Source organism: Uloborus diversus, chromosome 4 (assembly GCF_026930045.1).
Source record: "Uloborus diversus isolate 005 chromosome 4, Udiv.v.3.1, whole genome shotgun sequence".
NCBI lineage: Eukaryota > Metazoa > Arthropoda > Arachnida > Araneae > Uloboridae > Uloborus > Uloborus diversus.
Window position 1 is genome coordinate 135,967,434 of NC_072734.1, and position 23,048 is coordinate 135,990,481.

The 23,048-nt window shown below is 34.0% G+C and overlaps 1 protein-coding gene across 1 annotated transcript in view; it reads right to left on the reverse strand.

Annotated features, from left to right (window-relative positions):
• The window catches only part of LOC129220433 (glutamate-gated chloride channel-like), a 191,103-nt gene that overhangs the window by 17,774 nt on the left and 150,281 nt on the right, over positions 1–23,048 (reverse strand). The window contains exon 4 of the mRNA XM_054854856.1: positions 12,813–12,877. Within this exon, the coding sequence (XP_054710831.1) occupies positions 12,813–12,877 (65 nt within the window). The remainder of the gene's footprint in view (positions 1–12,812; positions 12,878–23,048) is intronic.

The window sequence follows — 23,048 nt, forward strand, 5'->3', positions numbered from 1 at the left end:
GAGGAAATTGTGGGACCAATTCTAATGCATTCCTTATGGCCTATATAACTATGCCTCACCGGGTGTTTTGCTTGAATTTGTGTCAGACGACCTGTGTGACGTCATTAATCCAAGATGGCGGCTGCACTAGATATTGATGAAAATTTTCGGTTTTGACTCATTTTTAAGGCATGTTATGAAAGGTTTTAAACTTTTATTATATATTTAATATATATCAAATTTATTATCCAAAAAACCTGTAAAATTATTGGAATGCACGTGTTTTTGGGGTTATAAGAAGCATTTTTTTTTAAATGTAGAAAAAATTTACAACTTCCGTTATTTAATATCGGAAGCAATGACAATTTTATTTTTTTACATTTTTTGTGCTCTAAATAATGAATTAATTATTTAAACTCTGATTTTAATTCAAATATAGATTTAAAAGTAAACAAACAGGTCTTATTTAAAGTGTCATCAATATCGCTTTGTTGGCTGTGCTTTTCACATAAGTCCTCATCACCTCCACACATACAAAGTTCAGTGCATGCAATGTTTTAAGATTTGCATTTGCATGCAACAATGCATTTGCCCTTTACGCAAATGCATTGTTTCATGCAAATGCAATTTGGGCTTACTTGTCTTTGCTACATCGAACTAATTTCAAGATGGATTCACGTGCACAAGGAAGCACACATAACTGAAGCATAGAAGTTGTCTTTCTTTTCCCATCCGAAGTCAAACGGTGATGGTGAATTTGGGTGCTGGTCAGCAAGACGCCACTCTAATACCTGATAATGCGCTCTTAAAATATATGAGGACAAAGATGTTCTTGTAGGAGGGACATGTTTTCCACTGCTTGGAAAACATGAACCAACGAAGTTCTCCAATACCTGAAATCGTGGTCAGGGGCATATACAAGGAGTAAATAAATTCTTCAATAGCAACTTTATCATTTGCATTAAATTCTTCGGTTGACCCCAGATGACTCAGAGCATCAAGAGTATTTTTGTCTGCCGTCTTATAAATTTTTCAAAAAGATGGTTTCCCTTCTTAGCAAGAGAACCTGTTGAATCACATCCTGATAGAGCATGGAGTCCTAATATTCCTTGAGTTTTTTCTGGTCCTAATGCTGTCATAATGCCTTTAATATCTCTCTTTGTGTTTTCTTATCTTTTAATGCTTCCCCATATGCTAAACATTTGGGCTTACTTGTCTTTGCGATTTTATATGACATTATTTCAGTCAGGGACTGAGGTAATGTCGAAAGGGAACGGGATGCTGAAGGTATGGTAAGAGAAAGTGGAATTTGTCTATCCGAGTCTTTTTTCTGTTGATAAAGTATCATTACAATGCCATGCAAAGTACCCTTCCCATAAGATGTGTCTTCAAGGAAATCAATGTTATCTGCAGCACAAAATAAAAATCTTACCTTTTTCAAATCAGGAGGAAAAACGTAGAACTTTGGCATAATCAATCGAAACACCTAGTTTATGTAAAGTATCAATTATATATTTGCTTCGGGTAACAGAGTACATAGTAAGGCCAACACCTACTTGCAAAGGCATATCTCGGGCGTGTTGATGAATAGTTTCTTTCGATGCTTGGTGCGGAGACAGTATTTTATACATGGATATGTGTGATGGTCTTTTTGCTTTATTCAGCACGATATTGTCATGCACCTCAGAAATAGAATTAATTTCGAATTTTCCGTTGCAGCACCATTTAAAAAACTGATCAACTTCGATTGGAACGGCATCAACTATCTGATTCTGTTCAAGAGATCCTGTAAATGTCCATTTCTGATCAGATGAAACTGCTTTGAGTAGTATGTTTGCAGCTTCAAAGATAGTTCTCATGTTTTTTCCAATGTCTATAAAATCATCTTCTGCATTAGATAATGTAATACCTGCAGTTTCCTTTAAAGATACGCGTTGCGACTCATTTACACTTTTTGGATTATTATAAATAAAGCGTCATCAATTTCTTCTTGAATGAGATTTTTAATTTCATTTTGCGTTTTATTTTTTCCTAAATTTTTATTTGCAATTGACTAGCGATGTAAAATACCCAGGTATTTATTTTTAGGGGTAAAGACGCAGGGTATATACCCGGGTAAATACCCAAATTGGGTATATACCCGGGTATTTATTTCAAAAATTTATATTCAACTAAAATACTTTTCTGCATGTATTCCACTATGTATATATATATAACCAATCATATACAAAACAATAATTTTTGCCCAAAAATTGTATTTTGATCACATATTCAAAGAATTATTGTGTGAAACAACTTGGCAATTAATACGATATTCGCATTAAATGTGTTGGATATGCCTAATCAATATTGATAGCCAAATTTCAGATATAAAAAGCCATTCTACAAAAAGTAAAAAGCTTAACTGGTTACAAAAAAGCAAACATCAATTTTTTAAGATCCCAGTCTTTTATTACCCAGTAATATGTCCCTGCATCACATCAAAATGTAACGAAATGCCGCTCAATTTTTTATTAATATTTATTTACCTCTATCCTACATGCAGAAATTTCCTCCAAACCTAGTTCAAGTGTTGAGGTGTATTCTGCAGATAACGTATCAGTCCTTAGTTCGCTTAATTCATTTCACTTCATTTTGTATTTCAAGCATATGTATTGAGTGTGAGAAAAAATAGAGACGTTGCAGCTGATATGCTTTAATTTAAAGAGCAAAATAATTTAATACTAAAAATAAATGCAGTACAACAAAAATGTTAGCATAAAAATACTTGATCATTCCTTTTTCAGTAAAATGTGTTTGAAGATGTTTTACGGTTTATGTTTTTTAAAAAGAAAATCATCACTTTTTGATATCACCTAATTTTTTTTTTTTTTTTTTTGCAAAATGCGCAGTTACTAGGTAATTTACCCTGCCTTTGGATAAATACCCAAAAAAAATATTAACCTTCCCACCCTACATTACTTCTTGCGTGTATTAAAAATAGTGTGAACACATTTTCCTCATGAAGTACCGAGGAGCAAATGCAAATGAGCAAGGCAACAGAAAACAATATTTTGATTTTTTTTTTTTTTTGCTTATTAATGTGAAAACTGTTTCTATATTTGCCAAGTTATCACTTAAACAGCAGTAAAATAAATAAATAACATCATAGTCTTAATAACTTTTCAGTTTATTCTTCCAAACATCCCTCATGCTTCCTTTTTTTTTTTTCTTTCCTTTTGGATATGACTAACCTAGATTATGATTTTGAAATCCTGAAGTTCATCATTGAATTACTTATACTTCTCCAATTGTGACATTGAAAAGAAAGATTCTTTGGTTCACGATAAGTTTCTTTCATAATTTCATCAAATCTTTCAATAAAAATTATTATAAACTGTGTTATACATATGTATGTATCGGTTTTACCAATTATTTCATATTTAGATTTAAAAAAAATTTCCTATTCACTTTTTGCATTTTTTTGTAAAATATCCAGTTTTTGGGTATTTACCCAGGCCTTGGGTAAATACCCAAAAAATATTTACCTACCCACTGGGTATTTACCCGACCCACATCACTACAATTGACAGATAATTCATTTCAAGGTCTGCTATTGTAGTAACATTTCCCTGAACAAGAAAATCATTTAATGCACACGGGAATTCTACGTCTGTTGCTTTATTAGAAATAATGTCTTGTGACTTTGTTACTACATCAGGATCGCCTTTTTTTCGGAAAACACTAAATATTTGTTTTTCTCAGCAGTATTTATGGTGTAAAATGTTCTTTGCATGAGGGTCTCCTGGATCTGTACAGTCACTGAGTTTAATTTTGAAAGTTTCATTTTTGGAAATTTCAATGGCTTTTTTTAATTGCTGACCTGCAGAATCAGTTTTTATCGCCACCAATGGTTTTCTTACACCGCCTTTTCCGAGGCAGAAAAACCACTTATTTTTGTCACCAACGACAATTTTGGATCTCGTTGGTGTAGCCTACAACATTGTCTTCATGAATGGAAGTAGAAAAATATAGTTTATTCTTATCAATTTCATGAAATCTCTTACCTCTGTCCATGCTTGCTTTATGAGTGCACTTCTCTTAGCATCCTGCATGCCTTGCTTTTTTCGAAGATGGAGGCAAAAAAACTTGTAAATGAGTTTCTGGGAGAGTTCATCGTGAATAAAATAGCAGTGATAAGTTAAGGAAAAAATAACCGTACTTGAAGATTTACAGACTATTCACCAACGAACCGAGAAACAATACTTTCTCTACGCAGGAGCTTTCTCTTCTACTCTCCCTACAAATTCCTTAAGAGCACCCCCAATGTACGATCTTCATATCCGATCAAAGAGTTTAGGGGGTATACAGGTTATTAGAATTCTGTCAAACGATTATACAGTCAAACCTCGTTAAACGAATTCAAAGGGACCTTCAAAGTGAATTTGTCTCAACAGTAGCTCGTTTTATCCGAAAAACAATAGTGTTAGGTGTGTTAAGTGATTTTCAACAAAAGGACGGGGATCGCAAATGTAGTTCGCTTTAGCAGTAGTTTGCTATAATCGTGTTCGAATTAACGAGGCTCGACTGTACTAATGTTTAGTGATCTTAGCCTGATAATTAAAAGTATTTTTAACTGCGAAAGTTTACCCAAGGTACTTTTAAAACATCTAATTCTGAGAGCCAAAGTGAAAAAAGATTTATCAGAATTTTTTTAAAAAATAAGTTATAAACAAAAAAAATTAAATATTTTGTTTTTAATTTATAATAAGAAGATGAATAGAGTATTAATCAAGTGAATTCGCCAGAAAATTATCACAAAATACCCAAAAATTAACTCATAATTGCAAAAACTCATTAAAGCCTCCATCTTGGATTGATGACGTCATACAGGCCGTCTGACACAAATTCAAGCAAAACACCCGGTGAGGCATAGTTACACAGACCATAACGAATATATTAAAGTTGGTCACACAATTTCCTCACGAAATTTCCCACGGAATGTAGTATGCCCCCCTACTATTGATTCGCTGCAGGTAAAGCTTCTTTCTTGGCCTGCATATTCCCCGGATATGTCACCGATTGAACATGTGTGGGATTTCTTTGGGCGGCCTCTCAGTCGTGATCCTCGTCCTGTTGCTTCGACAGACGAACTTTGGTTGCGCATACAAACAATATGGAATACTCTTCCGCAGGCAGATATTCAAACTTTGTTTCACTCCATGCCGAGTCGTGTAGCAGCTCTTATTGCGGCGTGTTGTGGCCACACAAAATACTAATTTCTATATCTTTTTATTGTTTGTTTGGTTTGAAAATGTAATTATTTATTTGTATCATTACCACTCAATTGTGTATTAAATTTCATCCAACTATGATGCTTCCTTCATGGTGTTGCAATTTTCAAAAACTGGAGTGCATTATTCATTTTCTAAAATGCATTTTTTTTTTTTAAATTTATGGCAACGGGGGAAAAATAAAACCCGATTTTTTTTTTTTTTTTTTTTTAACGCAAAAAGAAGTTTTTGAGGAAAAAAAATATGTTAGTGTAAACGGTTTTATTTTTCAATGGAAATTGTTTATTTTATTAGAGCTTTTTACTTACTTTTTTATTTTCTATTTTATTTATTTAATTATTATTGATTTCCTTTTTTAGTTTTTGACAACGGAAGAAGTTAAATCCGCGGCGTTTTATTTTTACACAAAAGAGAAAGGAAGCTGCAAACGATATATATATATATTTATTTAAATAATTTATTTTGTATTAATTGGTAAAATGTATGTGCGTTTTATTTTTAATTTTTTTTTTTTTGTCTGTAAAGATATTAGCTGCTCTCGTATTGTTTGCGACAACGCTTGTTTGTTTAATAATTTGTTACTGTGTACTTTACATGTTATCTGTTTCAACAGGTTTTTTTTAAGTGATTGGCATAATTTGTTTTTAGAAATCAGTTTTAAATGTTGAAAAGGTATAATTTTCAACCCTAGTTAAGAGAATATTGATCTGATGTTAAAACCGATGTTGATATACGGGAACGTAGGATCGTTTAGTTCTGGGCAGAACTTCTTATTTTCGTTTTTTGCAAAGTACCCTTACTGTCGCCGGTGAAGGGTATTTTAAATCACGTGAACAAAAGTTTTAGAATTGCCCAATTATTTTTTTATTTATAATAATTACTATATAAAAAGAAAATGTGGATTGAAATTAACAGTAATTAAAATAAATACTAGTTTTAAATACTATAAAAAATGCTCAGATAATAATATAGCACGAAAATAATGATTTTTAAATCAATCCGAACATTGCAACTTTTTTATTGTTAAACGCTATTGAGTTGGTTTGTTTTGGATTGAAATGTTTTTCTTATGAAATTACGAAATTAATTTCCAATTAACTAGTTAAAAGATGACTAACATTAATAAACTATCGATCTCTTAATTATGTCCACGCACAGATATTTTTTTTCGCCCGAATTGCGTTATTACCTTAATATCGATTTTAACACAACTACCTTATTGTTTAGCAACGATTTGTACGTAAAAAAACTTGGCGAGGATATCTTTTTTTTTCCCCTTTTATTAACGTTGCAAATGAAGCATGGACTAACCAAACGGTTACCGACTCAATTTTTCTTCCATAGGGCGGTAATTCTTTCAGTGACAGATCCACACGAAAGACTGCAGACGATTTTTTGAAAAATGCCACTTTTGTGCCCTTGAAGCTGTGACTGACATGTCTGGAATTTCAACGATGGGATAGCTTTGTGCCGATATTACAGTAATTGGAAGAATGTAAAGGTAACAGAAATATATAACACTATACGAATCAAAAGATGTTTCACTGTAATTTTAGCCATCGAAAGAAGTTAGGAGGAGGGGGTATCAGTTAAAACTTACGTATCTATATATTTGTCACTGGCATCCTAGCTTCTAAACGGATTCACAGATTTTGTTAATTTTTCTTTATTTGAATGGTGACGCGATTGAGTGTGGTCTTAGCCAGTGGTGGCCAAACTACAGTCCGTGAGCTATATGTACCCATTGTTTCGTTCAATGTCACGAATAGAAAGCTGTGTTCCAGAACCTTTTAAAAGTATTACTTTGTATTAAGAATGGTTTTTGCAAATTTCGAGCCTTTGTCGGAAATTTGTCTCTAAAAAAAAATTTTGAAAAAAAAATAGAACCGACTTCAAAATTGCTCTAAAAAGTGAAAAATAATTTTATTCTTTAAACACCATCGATAATACTTTTAAACATAATTTTTGAAGTTGGCGCAAAAACGATCGATAAAATCATTCACAGCCATAACTCAACTACAAGTATAAATTTTACCAGGTCCAGTTTCTTCACTACCACATGCATTACGCATTGATGACAGCATATTTAAGTAGCGATATATTTGTTTCGTTCCTAACTTTGGATGATTTTTTGATAAAAATATGAACGAAGCATGGTTACAATGGATTTTACGTTTTGTTTTTGCGCCAACTTCAAAAATTATGTTTAAAAGTATTATCGATGGTGTTTAAAGAATAAAATTATTTTTCACTTTTTAGAGCAATTTTGAAGTCGGTTCTATTTTTTTTTCAAAATTTTTTTATTTCATTCTTTTTAGTGTAAATGTAGATATTTCAGTAAAAGTAAGAAGTTACCTAGTAAGAAGTTCGGTTCTATATCACTGTATTGCTTTAGAAAAGCCTTTATTCACAATTATCATTACAATTACTATTAATGTTACTGTTATATGGCACCAAACTTTTATAACAATGAGTTTCATATTGTCGCGTAGATGAAGATAGCGAAGACAATGTGAAAGCCAAATAAAGCGAATACTTGAGAAAGTGCTGGAACTTTCCAGACTTGGAAAGATACAGAAATTAATAGAACATTCGAGAAAATACGGGAAACAGTAGAAACGAAATTTTAGTAAAATTCACTTTGCTCTAGTCGGGATTTGAAACCGGGTCGCTCATGTGGGAAGCGAGAATTCTACCACTGAGCCACCGTTATCCACGGATGAAAAGTGCGAACTTCGCTACAATATCATTTTAATTGCATAAAATTTACTGATTTTTGCCCATAACTTTTTTTCTAAAGAACAAATATGGTCAAACAAAGTAATGGGACCTAAGTTGAGCCATCCCCTATCCATTAAAAAAAGAATCATCAAAATCGGTTCACTAGGTGAGACGCTATGAGTGGACAAACAAAAAAAAAAAAAACATACATACGGTATGAACTGATAACCGCCTCCTTTTTGAAGTCGGTTAAAAAATGGATGGAAAGCTCGTATTAATAAAATAAGCATGAAGTAAGAATAACCGTAATTCTTGTATTTTTTTTCTCTTTACTTACATTTAATTACATTTTATTACATTTACTTACATTTTGTTTTATCTTTACATGTTATCTAGAAAATTTTTTTAAATATTTCACCGGTTCTGGCTCTGGCCCAATTTTCGGCAATGTTTGGCATGCAGGAGAAGGCTTTATCGTGACAAGGCTGAACTAGATCCGGTAACTTAACTGTTTTACTGGTAAGACTCATTCCAGGGGAATGAAGAAACGAAAAAGCTGTCAACTATGAACGCTATCTACTGGAGTTTAGGGTTCATCCACTGGAGTTAGGGTTAAAATTTCGACTATCAAAATATCACCAAACAGGCAATGGCTTCGTTCAAATGTAGAAGCAATTTTCACCCGTCATGTCTTGACGGGCGGTTTTCCAGTTCGTTAATAATCAATTATTTCAGAGATGTAGAATGTATCTTAAACTTACCGAGCTAGGTAAACACGAGTAGTTTACCTGCAGTTCGACAATGCCAACAGAGAAAACCGATTTACAGCAATAATTTTGCCGTTTTTAAGACGATCCGAAATAAAGGAGTAAGCATTTACGTTCAGTCGAAAACAAATTACGAGAAACTAAAAGTCATTGTTCGTCACATAATATGTTAAAATTTAAGATCAATTCCTTGCACCTGTTTGGGGGCTACAAAGGATCTCTTTTGGAATGTGAAAAGGATTTGAGTTTGAGGATTCTAAACATCATAATAATGCACTCAATTCATTTCCGGTAAAATTTCGCGTTCATCACAAAATCAAATTTCGTGTTTAATGTTCTTCTCCGAAAATCATCCAACTTGATTAGTTAAATGTCTTTGTTGGTTGACAGTTTGTGGAACATGGTTGTCATTTGAGGATGAATGTAAGATTAGCTTCACTTATGCTCAACATATCCTTAATAGAGTGAACCCCCAAAGGGCACTTATCCATTTATTTAATATGGTTATAATAATAATCATTCTAAATAAAAAAGTAGTTGTAATAATAATGTTGATATTCCTCGTAGAAATATATAATAGCCAAAATCACTGATCGAGTAACGCTCTGACGTCACCAACAACGAAACTCGCGCCATGCGTGGGTGACGGCATTATTTCCTTGTTGAAGCACCAAACATTCAGTAAGTTGTTAATAACTTGAAAATATTTTTTGGCAATGTTTGACATGCATGGAAATGCTTCATTTTGACAAGGCTGAACTAGATCTGGTAACTGAACTGTTCTATTCGTAGGGTTGTAATTTTTTGTTGAATGAAGAAATGAAAAAGTGGTCAACCATGAACGCTATCTACTGGAAAGTTTAGGGTTAATCCACTGGAGTTAGGTTTAAAATTTCAACTATCAAAATATCTCCAAGCAGGCAATAACTTCGTTCAAATGTGGAAGCAATTTTCACCCGTCATACCTTGACGGGCATTTTTATAGTTCGTTAATAATCAATTATTCCAGAGTTGTAGAATGTATCTTAAACTCAATGAGCTATACAGACAAACTAGAATGTAGGTTAAGCGTGATTGTTGCAGGTAATGCGGGGGGGGGGGGGACTTTTTTGTGTTCTTTTCCCTTTCTCTCTCTCTCTTTTTTACTCAAAAATAAACCAACAAATAATTTCCGATTGCTCAAGCGGACTCATAGCAAAATTAATAACCGCAAAATAGAACCTCGATAAAATTCGCGATAGCAAGGAAGAAGTGGAAAAAAGTTCGAGAAAGAGAACCTGGAAAGTGTTTTATAATTCCCTGAAAAAAGCAAAATAGAGATGTAGTCAAAATTTCAGATCTAGCTACTTTCGAGTGCTAACAGTCTGCAGAACTACATTAATTTGTCAAACCGTAAAAACTTAAAACTAATATCATTAACCCATTATAGAGCTTACCATTGTAACCGGAGAGTTGCGGTTTCGATGCCTACCGGTCGAAGATCCTCTGTGTTCCCTAATCGTGACTGGTGCACCTTAAATCTGTCATGATCACAAAAACCTCCAAGTTCCCATTCCAAATCAATTCATCTGGAGGTGCTGGATCAAGGGTTGCTCTGCTCCAAGATTGGATTAAAATGCAGTGGTATCTTCTGGGTTCCATCCGACCGAATAAACTACTTTTAGTGCCAGACAGGAACCCTGAAGTGAAGTATATTCAGAGCTGCCAACTTTTAAAAATCCAAAATCGTGGCTGCATTTTGCGGCGGGATGGGGGGGGGGGGGGGTCACTGCTTCAGAATCAAACACTGATGAATTGTCAAAAGTATAATGAACAAAATAATGGTACTCAATGAATTTCAAATGATACAGAAAATATAAATATGGAATAAAATATTTTATCTTTACTAATATTATAAAGAGAGAGGACGAATTTTTGTGTGTTTATATGTTCGAGGTAATCTCCGGAACCACTGCATCTATTTGAAAAATTCTTTCACTGTATGAAAGGTGCCTTCTTACTGAGTAACATAGGCTATAATTCGAAAAAAATCCGATAAATAGTTCTTTTTTTATTCCAATTTAGACCCAAATTTCACGTAAATTGCTTATTATTGGCTGTTAAAGGGGTGAAAAATTACTTGCATACATTAATATTTTATACCGTTAAAAAGGGTAGAATTTTCCGCGTTCTAAGCAATTTGTTCCAATGCTCTAACTTCATTACGACGGGAGCAATTTGCGTTTTAATCTCGAACTTTTTTAGGCTTAGATGAAATTTTGGCAATAATTTCTTCATTAAATCTATCAATAAAAAGTGAAGGAATTGTCCCACAGTTTTCTTTTTGACACCGTTGGAAAAAGCGACATTTTTTACTCCGGAAATATCTCGACCGCTGGTCGAAAAAGTAACCTTCTATCTCCAAAGGAAAAAAAGTTACAAGCCGTTAAAAAAAAAAATTCGAAAAAATCTTATCTCCATTAAAATTACTGATGTTTTGTTTCGCATTGCCATGGTTACGTCTTTTAGCTTCGCTTCATTTTAATTTCTTAAAGGTCCACAAACTTTGCGCGTCGGAATTTAAGCAATGGGGAAATGTTTTCGCCAGTTCAGCATATTTACGATCTACGTTATGATAATTCCCCCAGACACTGCAGAAATTGCGGGAAGAGTTTAAAAACTAGGAGTCTTAGCAATTTTCCTAATTGTCGCCTAATTTGTGGACGCCAAAGACCAAGGGCTAATATACTTCAGCCATGGCCTTGCTGATAGTGGCAGAAGCAAACAATGGGGTTATTTCCTTCAGTCAAAAGAAGTACTTTTAGTAACTGAAATTTTTTTCAACAGAACGGTTCAAACACTTGATAGTTTATTGAATTTTTTTAACTTTTCAATTTCCAAAGTTTGAACAGAACAACGTCTGTCGGGTCCTCTAGTACTGAATATTTCAAGATGATAAATTCTTGATCATTAGCTGTACCTTTTACCTGGTCGACATGTCTTTTTGACGTAACATGCTTGCTGTAATCATCACGACCACCATGTTCAACTGAAAAATCGCTATTGCAAGTAGTACATCTTACATAACCCGCCTTTAAAGATGAAATAAGGAATGGCTAAGTGCTTTTATATTCCTCACGATATTTTTGACAGTTTTTCCGCTTTTTACAGGCAGCACACGTGTAGAAGTTTGATTTTCTGAACTTAACGGTTTAGTTTTCATGCAATTTATGATTTATTTTTGAGCAATCACGATTGCTTATTGCTTTCATTTGACTGTCCTTGACGTTGTGGTTCCTTTTTCAGCTTGGACCAGGCCTGCAGCTCCACCGGCGGCGGCGCGGCTGGACCTGAGCACTGTCCACCGGAATCCACTTTTGCTGGGCGGTGGCGTCCATGTCGTACACACGCATGCTCATACACACTCCCCTACGTGCGCACGCCTTTACACACATACACACGCCTACGTACACACACGTAAGCCTACACACACAACTATACACACGTAACCACCCAGGAGGAGGGGCATGCTTGGGGGGGGGAGCCGTTTCTAGAAACAATAACTCTAATCAGTAGGGTCTTGTCGCAACTCGTGATTGCGAAAAACATAATTTGAATCAAAGTTTCGGAATTCAAATTAGAATTAATTGGGGGAAGTAGGTCACAGATTTTACTTTTTTATTTATTTTTTTAGTTCTTGGGATTTTTAATTAAAGAAAACAGAAAATCGTAGTTTTTGGACCCGGTTTCGTAGCGTCGTAGCTTAAAGCTGTAATTCATAGAAACTACGATTTTTTCGTAGCAATTGGCAGCTCTGAGTATATTTCATTTCGATATAGAGCTTCGTAAAAATAGACAAAAACTATCGTTTTGCTAGCGTAGTATAAATAACCTATTCGTCAGCGCTGTATCCATTTTATTAACATAATTTTTACTATAGATATTGTATAGTACTGTAGGTTTCGACCGTGAAGTTTAAAAAACGTTGAAAGGATTGCTCTAGATACAAAGTCCCATAGGGTTAGCATGGTTTTTAGGACAACTTCAAGCTGAACTAGAGATTAAAAGGTAAGGAGGGAAAAAAGATACTTACTAAGCTGGATTCGTCCGGTGAGGAGAGGGTAAGCAACAGGACAGTTACATTCACAACAGTAAAATCTGAAACAAAAAATAGCAACTACAATAAGCGATTGATGCCTTTGATTGTACCTTAAAAGTCGTTTATAAATAAAAACAAGTACACATAGGGGCACATATGTGTACCAAATTTCGTTCAATTTCATGCGGTAGTTTTTGCTGTAGAGCAGCCACAAAAAACTGGACACACACATGCGTGACACACTGAGACAGACAGACATTTTCCAAAAATGGTCGAAATGGACTCAGCACACCTCAAAACGTTCGAATCCTTCGAAATTCGAAAATTTGCACGAATCCAATACTTTCTTCTATATCTATACTAATATTATAAAGAGAGAGGGAAGATACTGCACCTATTTGAAAAATTCCTTCACTATATGAGAGGTGCTTTCGTACTGAGTAACATAGGCTAGAATTCGAAAAAAATAATCCGATAAATAATTCTTTTTTTATTCCAATTTATGCCCAAATTTCACGTAAATTGCCTATTATTGGCTATTAAAGAGGTGACAAATTACTTGCACAAATTAATACTATGTATCGTTGAAAATGGTAGAATTTTTCGCGTTTTAAACAATTTGTTTCAATGCTCTAACTAAATTACGGCGGGAATTACTTGCGTTTTTAGCTCGAATCTTTTTAGGCTTAGCTGAAATTTAGGCACTGCTTTCTTCTTTAAGAATTGTTCCACAGTTTTCTTTTTGACACCATTGGAAAAAGGGACATTTCTTTACTCCAGATCTCTCTCGACCTATGGTCGAAAAACGTAGCTTCTATCTTCAAAGGAAAAAAAGCTATAAGCGTTTTTAAATCAAGTTGGAAAAATGTCACTTTGATTTAGGTTGTCAACCATTTTATTTTCGCGTTTCCCACGGTTACGCTTTATGAATCCACTGTTTCTTTCCCTATTTTGCATTTAATTTCTTAAACTTATTTTATTTCGGTTTTCCATGGTTACGCGTTTAAAGTCCATCTTTCGCATTTTAATCTCTTAAAAGTATTTTAATATCTGTCGACATTGTTTGGAAGGGTAATTTTGCATGGCGTTTTTTTTTTTTTTCTTTTATGTAAGCCTGATTGTTGAATATATGTCACTTGACACAATTTGTATTCTCAAGGTAGACCAGGCAAAGCCGGCAACGCAGTTCTTAATATATACAGATTTGAAAGCTACTATTAATGTGACTTTATAATTTTTTGTTTGTTTGGCGAAACATTTATTATTGCCAAAGAAAAACATCCGCTTCACTCGCAAAAGGGCTGGGTTCCGGTAGCGTGGTCGCTTGGCGCGTTCGGCGCTGAGCATTTCAGTCTAGGATTATTGTTTTAAAGCAACCGTAAACGTAATTCATTGTTTGGGCGATTTGTTTTGAAAGAAAAGAAACTTTTGATTTGTTTTTATCCGAGTGAAATGTACGAAATTTTCTTCTTTTTTTCTGACAATGATTTTTGAATGTACCTCGGGATGTTTCTTTTTTTTTTTCGTTAGACGGCTGGATTATGATAGCGTGGTTGCTGGGCGAGTTTGGCGTTAAACAATAGAGTTGCGGAATTATTTTTACATTTGAACGATATTGGTGGATGTCTTTTTTTTTTTTTTTTTGTTTGTTTTTTTTTTTTTTTTGTTTACTTGGTGAAATATTTTAAAATGCAGTAAAAAACCGCTTCACTCGCTAAATAAAGTTTTAAAGCAACTGTAAATTTAATTTATTGATTTGACGAAAATTTTTAAATTCCAAAAAAACTTTAATAGCTTTTTTTCTTCTTTTTTTTGAAATGATGTGTACGCATTTTTAGAAAGAAACACGATCATTTCACATCAGATGGGGAGGGGACGGCGTCAATTTTTTTTTACTCAACGGACTTCCATTAAATTTTTAGCACGGGTATTTCTGTGCGGGTACTGCTAGTATTAGATACAGAAGAAACTAAAATTCGCCTGGCTGAAAAACACGTACTTAACGTTAATACAGAAGAAATCTTACTACTATTATATATGCGGAAGTTTGTCTGTATGGATGTATGTGTGGATGTTCCTTACTCTTTCACGCAAAAACTACTGAATCTTACTACTATTATATATGCCGCAGTTTGTCTGTATGGATGTTTGTTACTTTCACGCAAAAACCACTGAATTGATTTTGATGAAACTTTACAATAATATAGTTTATGCATCAGAATAACACATAGGGTAGTTTTCACCCCATTATGTGGGGCAAAACCTCCCTGGGGGGGGGCGATAAAAACCAATTTTCGTATAAATTCTCTAATATGAGGATGAAAAAATACTTGCACATATTAACATTATGTGTCCATCGAAAGCTCTGATTTTTCTCTGAAGATGGCACCTGTTCCAAATTTCTAAGTAGAATAAAAAACGAGTTATGAGATTTTTAGTTCCATGTTCGAAGGCTTTCCTCAACACCATATAGTATTTTGGGTATCATCACAGGGAGCTTGTCTGTAGCGATAATTGTTATATTGTTGACTATTTTTGCTTTTCGTCTGACTGTTCAAGGCTTTTCTCAAGTTAAATTTTAAAGTAAGATATTTTGCACAAGATAGGCAAATAATACATGGATTTGGCTGATTATTTTCCAGTTTTACGCAATTTTAAGGCAATTAATGGATTTTTTAAAATTAATTTGTGTTGACTGGGTGCTTGATCGACCAGCAGGAATCTCGCCAAACTTTTTAGCGGAATCATTTCAATAGCTAAGGCATGTGACAATTTTTTTCAATTGTCGCTGTTTTTGAAGCTAAAAACTACGCAAATACTGTTTGTCGATTTTCCCCGTGTAACCAAAATATCGCCATTTCTTTAATATTTCTTTCTTTTTATCATTTGTTAACATGTAAAATGATCCACCAACTAAGTTAATCAAATCCATAAACAGCACAAGTTTGCGCACAATTTCAAACACGATTGCCAAACTTTACTACAGTCGACTCCCGCTACAACGCGATCCGACTTACGCAAAATGGCTATAACGAGAATTTTTCGCGAGTAACGAATTTTAGAGCTAACGCGAATTTTTCGCCCACAACATGAATTTTTTTAGAAGGAGGTATCAGCTTCGTTATTGGCTACTAAATATCGATTTCGCGAATGTTATAACGTCTCTTTGAGCATCATTGACAGCCAAAGTTCCCACGCCAAACTAGTCTAGTGCATCAAATAACCATAATGTCACCTTCATCTAAAGTTTGAAAATGTGAAGAAAAAGAAAGTTTCTGATAAAAAAATTTAAAAAGGCAAAGATTCTCGATATGCTTGAACAATTACAAAGCGTCGAAAGTAGCGCGACAATAAATATGAGTGAATCTTCCATATGTATAATTAAAAGTCAAAACAAAAAGATGTCCATAAAAGTTTAGAACTTAGTTTCAATATTGAAGCTTGCAGAGCAGTCTAGAAAAGTAAAAATTATGAAAATGGAAGCTACGCGCGCTCTTGCATTGTGGATTAATAAAAGATCAAGTAGAGGAGATGTAGCCACAAATTAAAACGTTTTAAATAAAAGGTGAAGCGTATTTAAAAATGTATTAGATAAGAATAACGATCTGATCTTGTAGCATAAATCATCACTATTATCCTCATTTTTTAACACGTAAATATTGCTCCTGTATCCACTGTACAGTACTATTTTGCGCATCATTTTAATTTTACTGCGTGCAGTGCGTATCGTGTTGTTTTATTTTATATCTTTTATTCCCATTGGTCATTCATTTTGTGCATCTTAAGTATTTAATGTTGAATAACAGTTTTTTATTTTTTAAATACAGTAAAAGTTCAGTTCTTTATGGAAGAAACTGTAATGGTTAAGGAATGCTTCAGAGCAGTTTGAGGGGTGTTTATAAGTGCCTAAATGTATTTTGTATGCTTTAAAAAATTTGTATGCATATATTTTTCCACAACACGAAATTTCAACTTATGCGAGGAGTTTTGGAACGCATCCCTCGCGTAAGTCGGGACTCGACTGTACTTATTTTGGAAACATTTCGGATAGCATCATTTCATAGTCACCAGAAGTATCTCAGTATTTGGTGACACTATCTCTTCGATAAAATTAGTAACACAGTTTTAAAAAGTAAAGAGGGGGAGACTTATCCAAGATATCCCAAAACGATTACCGCAAATTTCTTAACATATTAGATCGCAGTAAAGGATTACGGGCGGCTACATTTTTTAAAAGTTTGTACTTCAATATCAATATAGAGAGACGAATTTAAAATATGTTTAAAAAAAAGGTAAATCGTTTTAAACAAGTGAAGTTTAAATTCATATTTTGGAAATTCCTCAAACTTGTATATTCTTAAATGTCGTTTTATTCTTAAATTTTTTCGTTTTTAAAAGAGTGCTATTTCGACCTTCGTATTTATTGCCATTTTACTTTTATGGGTAAGGAAAAGCTCTATTTTTAATCACGTCAAAGCGGAGTGTTTTGAGTTACCCCCCCCCCCCTTGATTTTTAGTTTTCATCATATCTTTTGATATATTAAAGGGGGGAGGCTATTTTAAATGTCGGCGAAACTGGGGAGAAACCTTTTTTTTCGTAACTATTTGACCTCTTCCTGTGTTGACCATTAACTTGAATCGATTGAAAAACACTACATCAACGTGAGCGAAGCCACGGGTAAAAGCTAGTTATCTATATGTATAAAAGTGACGATGTTTCTTTGTTTGTACCCGATGGCCAGAAGTCCCCATAGCACCTACAGCCCTGAAACTTGGCACAAAATTCGAACGTACCCCGGGGGTCTGCACCTCGAAGCCCGTATTCTAAATTTCGAATTAGTTTTTTTCTAATTAATTAATTAAGCTAAAAATTTACATGTTTCGCCAAATTGGTAGTTGAAAACATCCCCCCACTCCCTAACATTATACATCGTTGGAAAGTTTTTTTTTTTTTTCTGAACAAGAATGTGTTTGTTTCATTTCTCTCACTTAATTAGAACCGGAGATATAAACGATTCTAATGGAGCCAATTTTCAAGGCTTCTCTTTCGAGAAGAAGCTATAACACTAAGTCCATTTTCCAGACAATTTTTCAATTACTTGCTTTTTAAACATTTTGGGGGAAGTTGCCTTTGTTGCTTATGAATATTTTAGTTTTATTACTTTATTTAAAATTCTTTGTCCGTATGTTAATTGATTTTTTTTAATTAGAAAGTTGCTTGGCGAATTTGGCGATGAATTATGGAGTTTTTTTTACATTTAAAAGCTACTGCAAATGTAATTTTAATGTAATTTGTTTTTCTTTAATTCAACGGATTTTCTTTAACTCTTTAGCACAGGCATCGCTGTGCGGGTACTGCTAGTAGCTAATAAAGTTATGATTTTTAACGTGCAAGAATGGTGCAATCTGTTTATTCTCGTACTGTAAAATATTTTTCGCAACTTTGAAACAAGCAAACACTTATAATCTCCACAACTGCAGCTCAGACCACTGTCTCCAGTAATAGCACTAACCATTAACTCTTTTAAACAACTATAGTTGGGGCATGCTTAACCTGGCAGCGTCTTAATGCTAAGATAACGATCTCCGTAGCCTTCACAACGCAGCCGGATTAGGTTTGCCCCAACTACAGTCCCGACCATTCTCTTTGTATGTCGGATGCAAGTTTTGAAGAAAACATGGGTACCCTGTATTTCTTTGAGAGGCGAGTCGTTAAATTTTTAGAAATCTAATGAAAAAAACGCTATCAGTGGGTGAACTTAGTAATACATTTTCAGTCAAAAAGATTTTTTATCGTTTTCTTTAGGTGGGGATGGTGTACCCATTTATTCGCAACGCCCACCTAGGGCAGGAAAAAAAGTGTTTATCTCGCAAAAATGAATTTGAATCTTTTAGAACAACAGAGAAAAGGAAGATATATATATATATATATATATATATATATATATATATATATATATATATATATATATATATATATATATATATATATATATTAGTTGAGCAGGAAATTGAGAATTTGATGATTTGAACAAGGAAGCATACAGAATTGATTGAGCATACAGAAAAAGATACTTTTGTTGTACTTCGATCTAATGTTGTTCGTTAAAGTTAAAAGAAAAGGACTCTAGTGATTTTAATTCAAACAAGTTGGAAAAAAGAGAGTAAAAGCAGTTATAAATTGGTAATGTCGCAGCGTAACCCCCGCCCCTTCAAAGGGATATTGGATGGTACGGTCATATTGGGTAAATTTACATCATGATCAGTGTTGCCAGATTGGGGGAAATTTCCCCATTTTGGGGAAATCTGGTGCTCTCTGGGGAAATTTTGGGGAAATGGGTTTTGAGGGGAATTCTGTGGAGAAATTTTTTTTTCTTGGGGAAATCCTGGGGGGGGGGGGGGGGAAACCTCGGAAAAAAATATTTTTTTTTTCGTATTTAAATTCGCCTCAAGAAGTAGTAGTTATATTGTGTGTATCAAACAGCGTTGGTTTAGCTTTGCTCAACTTTATGGAATTCGCATTATTGTTGTGCGTGAGTAACTAGTTGATAGGTGAAAAAGGTAAATATAAGTGTGATGAAGAATGTTCTTGGATAAATATATACAAAAATCATAGTTTAAATGTACATATAGAAGCAGTAGTAAATGCGAGTAGAAAAAAAATATTTGGTTATTTCTTATCTTCCGGTCAGGCGTTTGTATTTATGACTTGTGGCACCCGCACGCCTTTGCCCGTAGTAGAAAATTAAAAGGTCTATTAGTTCCCCTGTATATTTACAAATAATGCATAATGAATTTCTCGCCAATTGGCTTGACCACGTTATGAGAACTTGGTAACTTACTCGTCCATCTTATGATAATTTTGCTAGTGAAAATGTTCTTAAAATTGGAATAGATAAAAAAAAAACTCGAATTTTCGAAAAATTGCTTAAAGGTGCACACCCCCATGCGACAAACTAATTATTTGCCAAATTTCATAAAAATCGGCCCAACGGTCTGGGCGCTATACGCGTCACAGAGATCCTGACGATATCCAGACAGACTTTCAGTTTTTTTTTTTTAAGAAAAGATAAAGAAAGATAAAAAAGACAAAAAAAAAAGAAAAATGGGAAGAAAAAACAGTTGGGGAATTTTATAAGAAAATATGCTATTTGGGGAGAAAAAAAAAATTTCAAAAGACAAAAATATTAGAGGGAGTAGATTCATATTATAATCGTAATTAATTCATAAAAATATTAGTGGAAAAAAAATTTTTGAATTTGGGGAATTTTGATAGAAAACATCGCTTTTTGGGGAAAAGTTGAAAGGGAATTGGGGAAATATGAATTTGACCATCTGGCAACACTGACCATGATAACTAAATATATTGAAATAGTAAGGGTATTAACCATTTAAAATGAATAATTAACTCGGAGTGCATACATTTCTTTTTATTTATTTTTTTATCTTCAGAAGTTATATTTTCCCCAATAATCAAAAAAAGAAAGAAAGAGAAAGAAAACCCTCTTTTGCATTTCTATTTATAGAAGTTTCTATCTTTTGTCAACGAATCCGTCTGAAGCGTAATCGATCACCTTTCCAGTTTAAATTCATTCAAATCTGCTCGAAAAATCTCCAATTTTGGAGCATATTTCTGCTGAGAGCATCTGGAAATAATTCGAGCACGAAAAAATTCGCGAACTGTATGTTTTTCTGCTCCAAAACTTAAAGAGAGAGAGATCAAGGAGAAGATTGATATGAAATAAATTTTTCTGCAAGAAAGAAGTAGAGTTGAGCTGTTTTGTTTTTGTATGAATCGATTAGAGTAAGTATAAAGTTGTTAGCATCAGATTTGGAATTTTAACTGCCAATTTCTATAGATACGCTATTCTCTAGCGCAGATGCCATTAACCTGGGTTCTTCGGAGCTCTCGAGTTCCCAAGAACTTCGGCAGGGATTCTACAAGGGTTGCTTTATTATAGCGTCAACTTTACAGTATTAAGAACTGATATACAATTGGAGCAGTGCATCCCCGGAAACATAAATAAACACTAATGCTTTTTTATAAGCATAATTTATTTTCTTTATAATCTTAATTATATCGATAAATGTAACTAGAACCCTCATATATATAATAGCAAACGGTCGAGTAGCGCTCCTGATGTCACCAACAATGAAACTCGTGCCACGGCATGATAATTCGATAGTATTTTTTGTTAATGTTTGACATGCAAGGAAATGCTTTATTGTGACAATGATAAACTGGATCTGCTTAACTGCTTTAATGTTAAGACTGTCATCCTCATATATATATATATATATATATATATATATATATATATATATATATATATATATATATATATATATATATATATATATATATATATATATATATATATATGATAGCGAATGATCGAGTAATGCTCCTGACGTCGTCAACTATGAAACTCGCACCACGGCATGAGAATTTAATAATATTTTTTGGTAATGTTTGATCTGCAGGGAAACTCTTTATTTTGACGAGGCTGAACAGGATTCGGTAACTTAACTGCTTTACTGGTAAGACTGTGTCATTTCAGGGGAATGGACAAACGAAAAAGTGGTCAACAATCAACGCTATCTACTGGAGTTTAGGGTTAATCCCCTGGAGTTAGGGTTCAAATGTAGAAGAAATTTTCACCCGTCATATCTTGATGGACGATTTCCTAGGTTTAGGAGAATGAAGAAACCAAAAAGGGGTGAACAATTAGCGCTATCTTCTAGAGTTTAGGGTTAATCCACTGGAGTTTAGGACTCGGCCTAGGCCGATGCATCGGCGCCGATGGTTCAACAATTTAGCCATCGGCATCGGCATCGGCTGCCGATGCTAACTTGCAGGAAACATCGGCCCATCGGCCTTAAAAACATCGAAAAGCCGATGGAATTGGCCGATGTTTCTGAAAAAAAAAAGGACCTTTGTTGTTTGACTTTTTAATACAAAGTAAAGGAGTTATTGTTTTCAAACAAAATTGTTTACTTAAATTTCAGTATGAATTTCTATTTTAGTCACCCCTGAAAGAGTTTAATACTGCATTCAGGTACCAAACAAGTTAATTATTGCATTGTTTCTTGCTGCTGGATGTACGTATATATCTCTTATAAGTCATAACTCAAAAATTGTAAGTTGTAGAAGGCTAAATTTTCGCATGTGGGATATGCGCACGTTACAGTTGTGCACTTCCCTTTTTGTTTTCGATCGGGTGTTCTAAAAAGCCTATTAACTGATTTTTTGTGGCTATTAATTACTTATTTCAATGCTAAACTAATATAGCGTCTCAGACTGACAATCATTTGGTGATATATTGCAGAATTGGAGACTATGGAAACAAATATGACATGGCGAAACCGGTTTTGTTTCCTTTTGTTAGATTCCCGTCGAACCGACGGTAATTTTTCATTTTTCGATGTTAGTAATATGAACCACAGTAATGCAGTATTTTCTGTATCGCTTCGGCGGAGCTACAAGTTTGGGGCCCGTCGAAATACATTTTGTGGCCCTATTTCTCTATCACAGAAGTTGAAAAACATTTATCATAAGCATTTTTGTAACTCCTACGGTGCCCCTATGGTTATTGGGCCTCTCGCGCAATTGCAACATTTGCTTTATTTTAAATCTGCCCCCGCACGTCAAAACAAACACGGGTGCGGTTTCAAAGGTTTTTTTTGCTCAATGTTTATGACTATTTTGAACTCTATTTTTTACGACTATTTTTTGTATTTCCGAGAACACTTGCGTGCCCCTCCTCCCACTCCCTCAATTTCTGAAATTAAACTCTAGTTGTAGTTCTGAGTTGTTTAAAACTAACACCATTCATAAAATTAGAGTTTTTTTTTTTTTCAAGCTTTATCTATTGTTTATAGGAAGAATTTAAAGCATTAATGTAAGAAATTGATTAAAGACGTTTTGAATGGTGACATAATTAGGAAAACAAAGGGACTTATGAATTTTTTCTTCGGAAATGCTGAAGTAAATTCAGAAACTCTTCCGAGGCGTTGGTGGTAGCGGTTCTGTACTAAAAAAAAATTATGCCGAAGTTGGGGCCGAAGTTTAATGCTGTGAGTTACTCCAAAACCAGAGGGTGACCCCTCTAACCCACCCTCGTCGTTTCAAGCATTTCTTAAATATTTAGCGATTCTTTATTTTGGTCCAGAAATGTCATTTTGTGTATTTCTTATACTTGTTTCACCTATATTTTGTAATGCGCCATC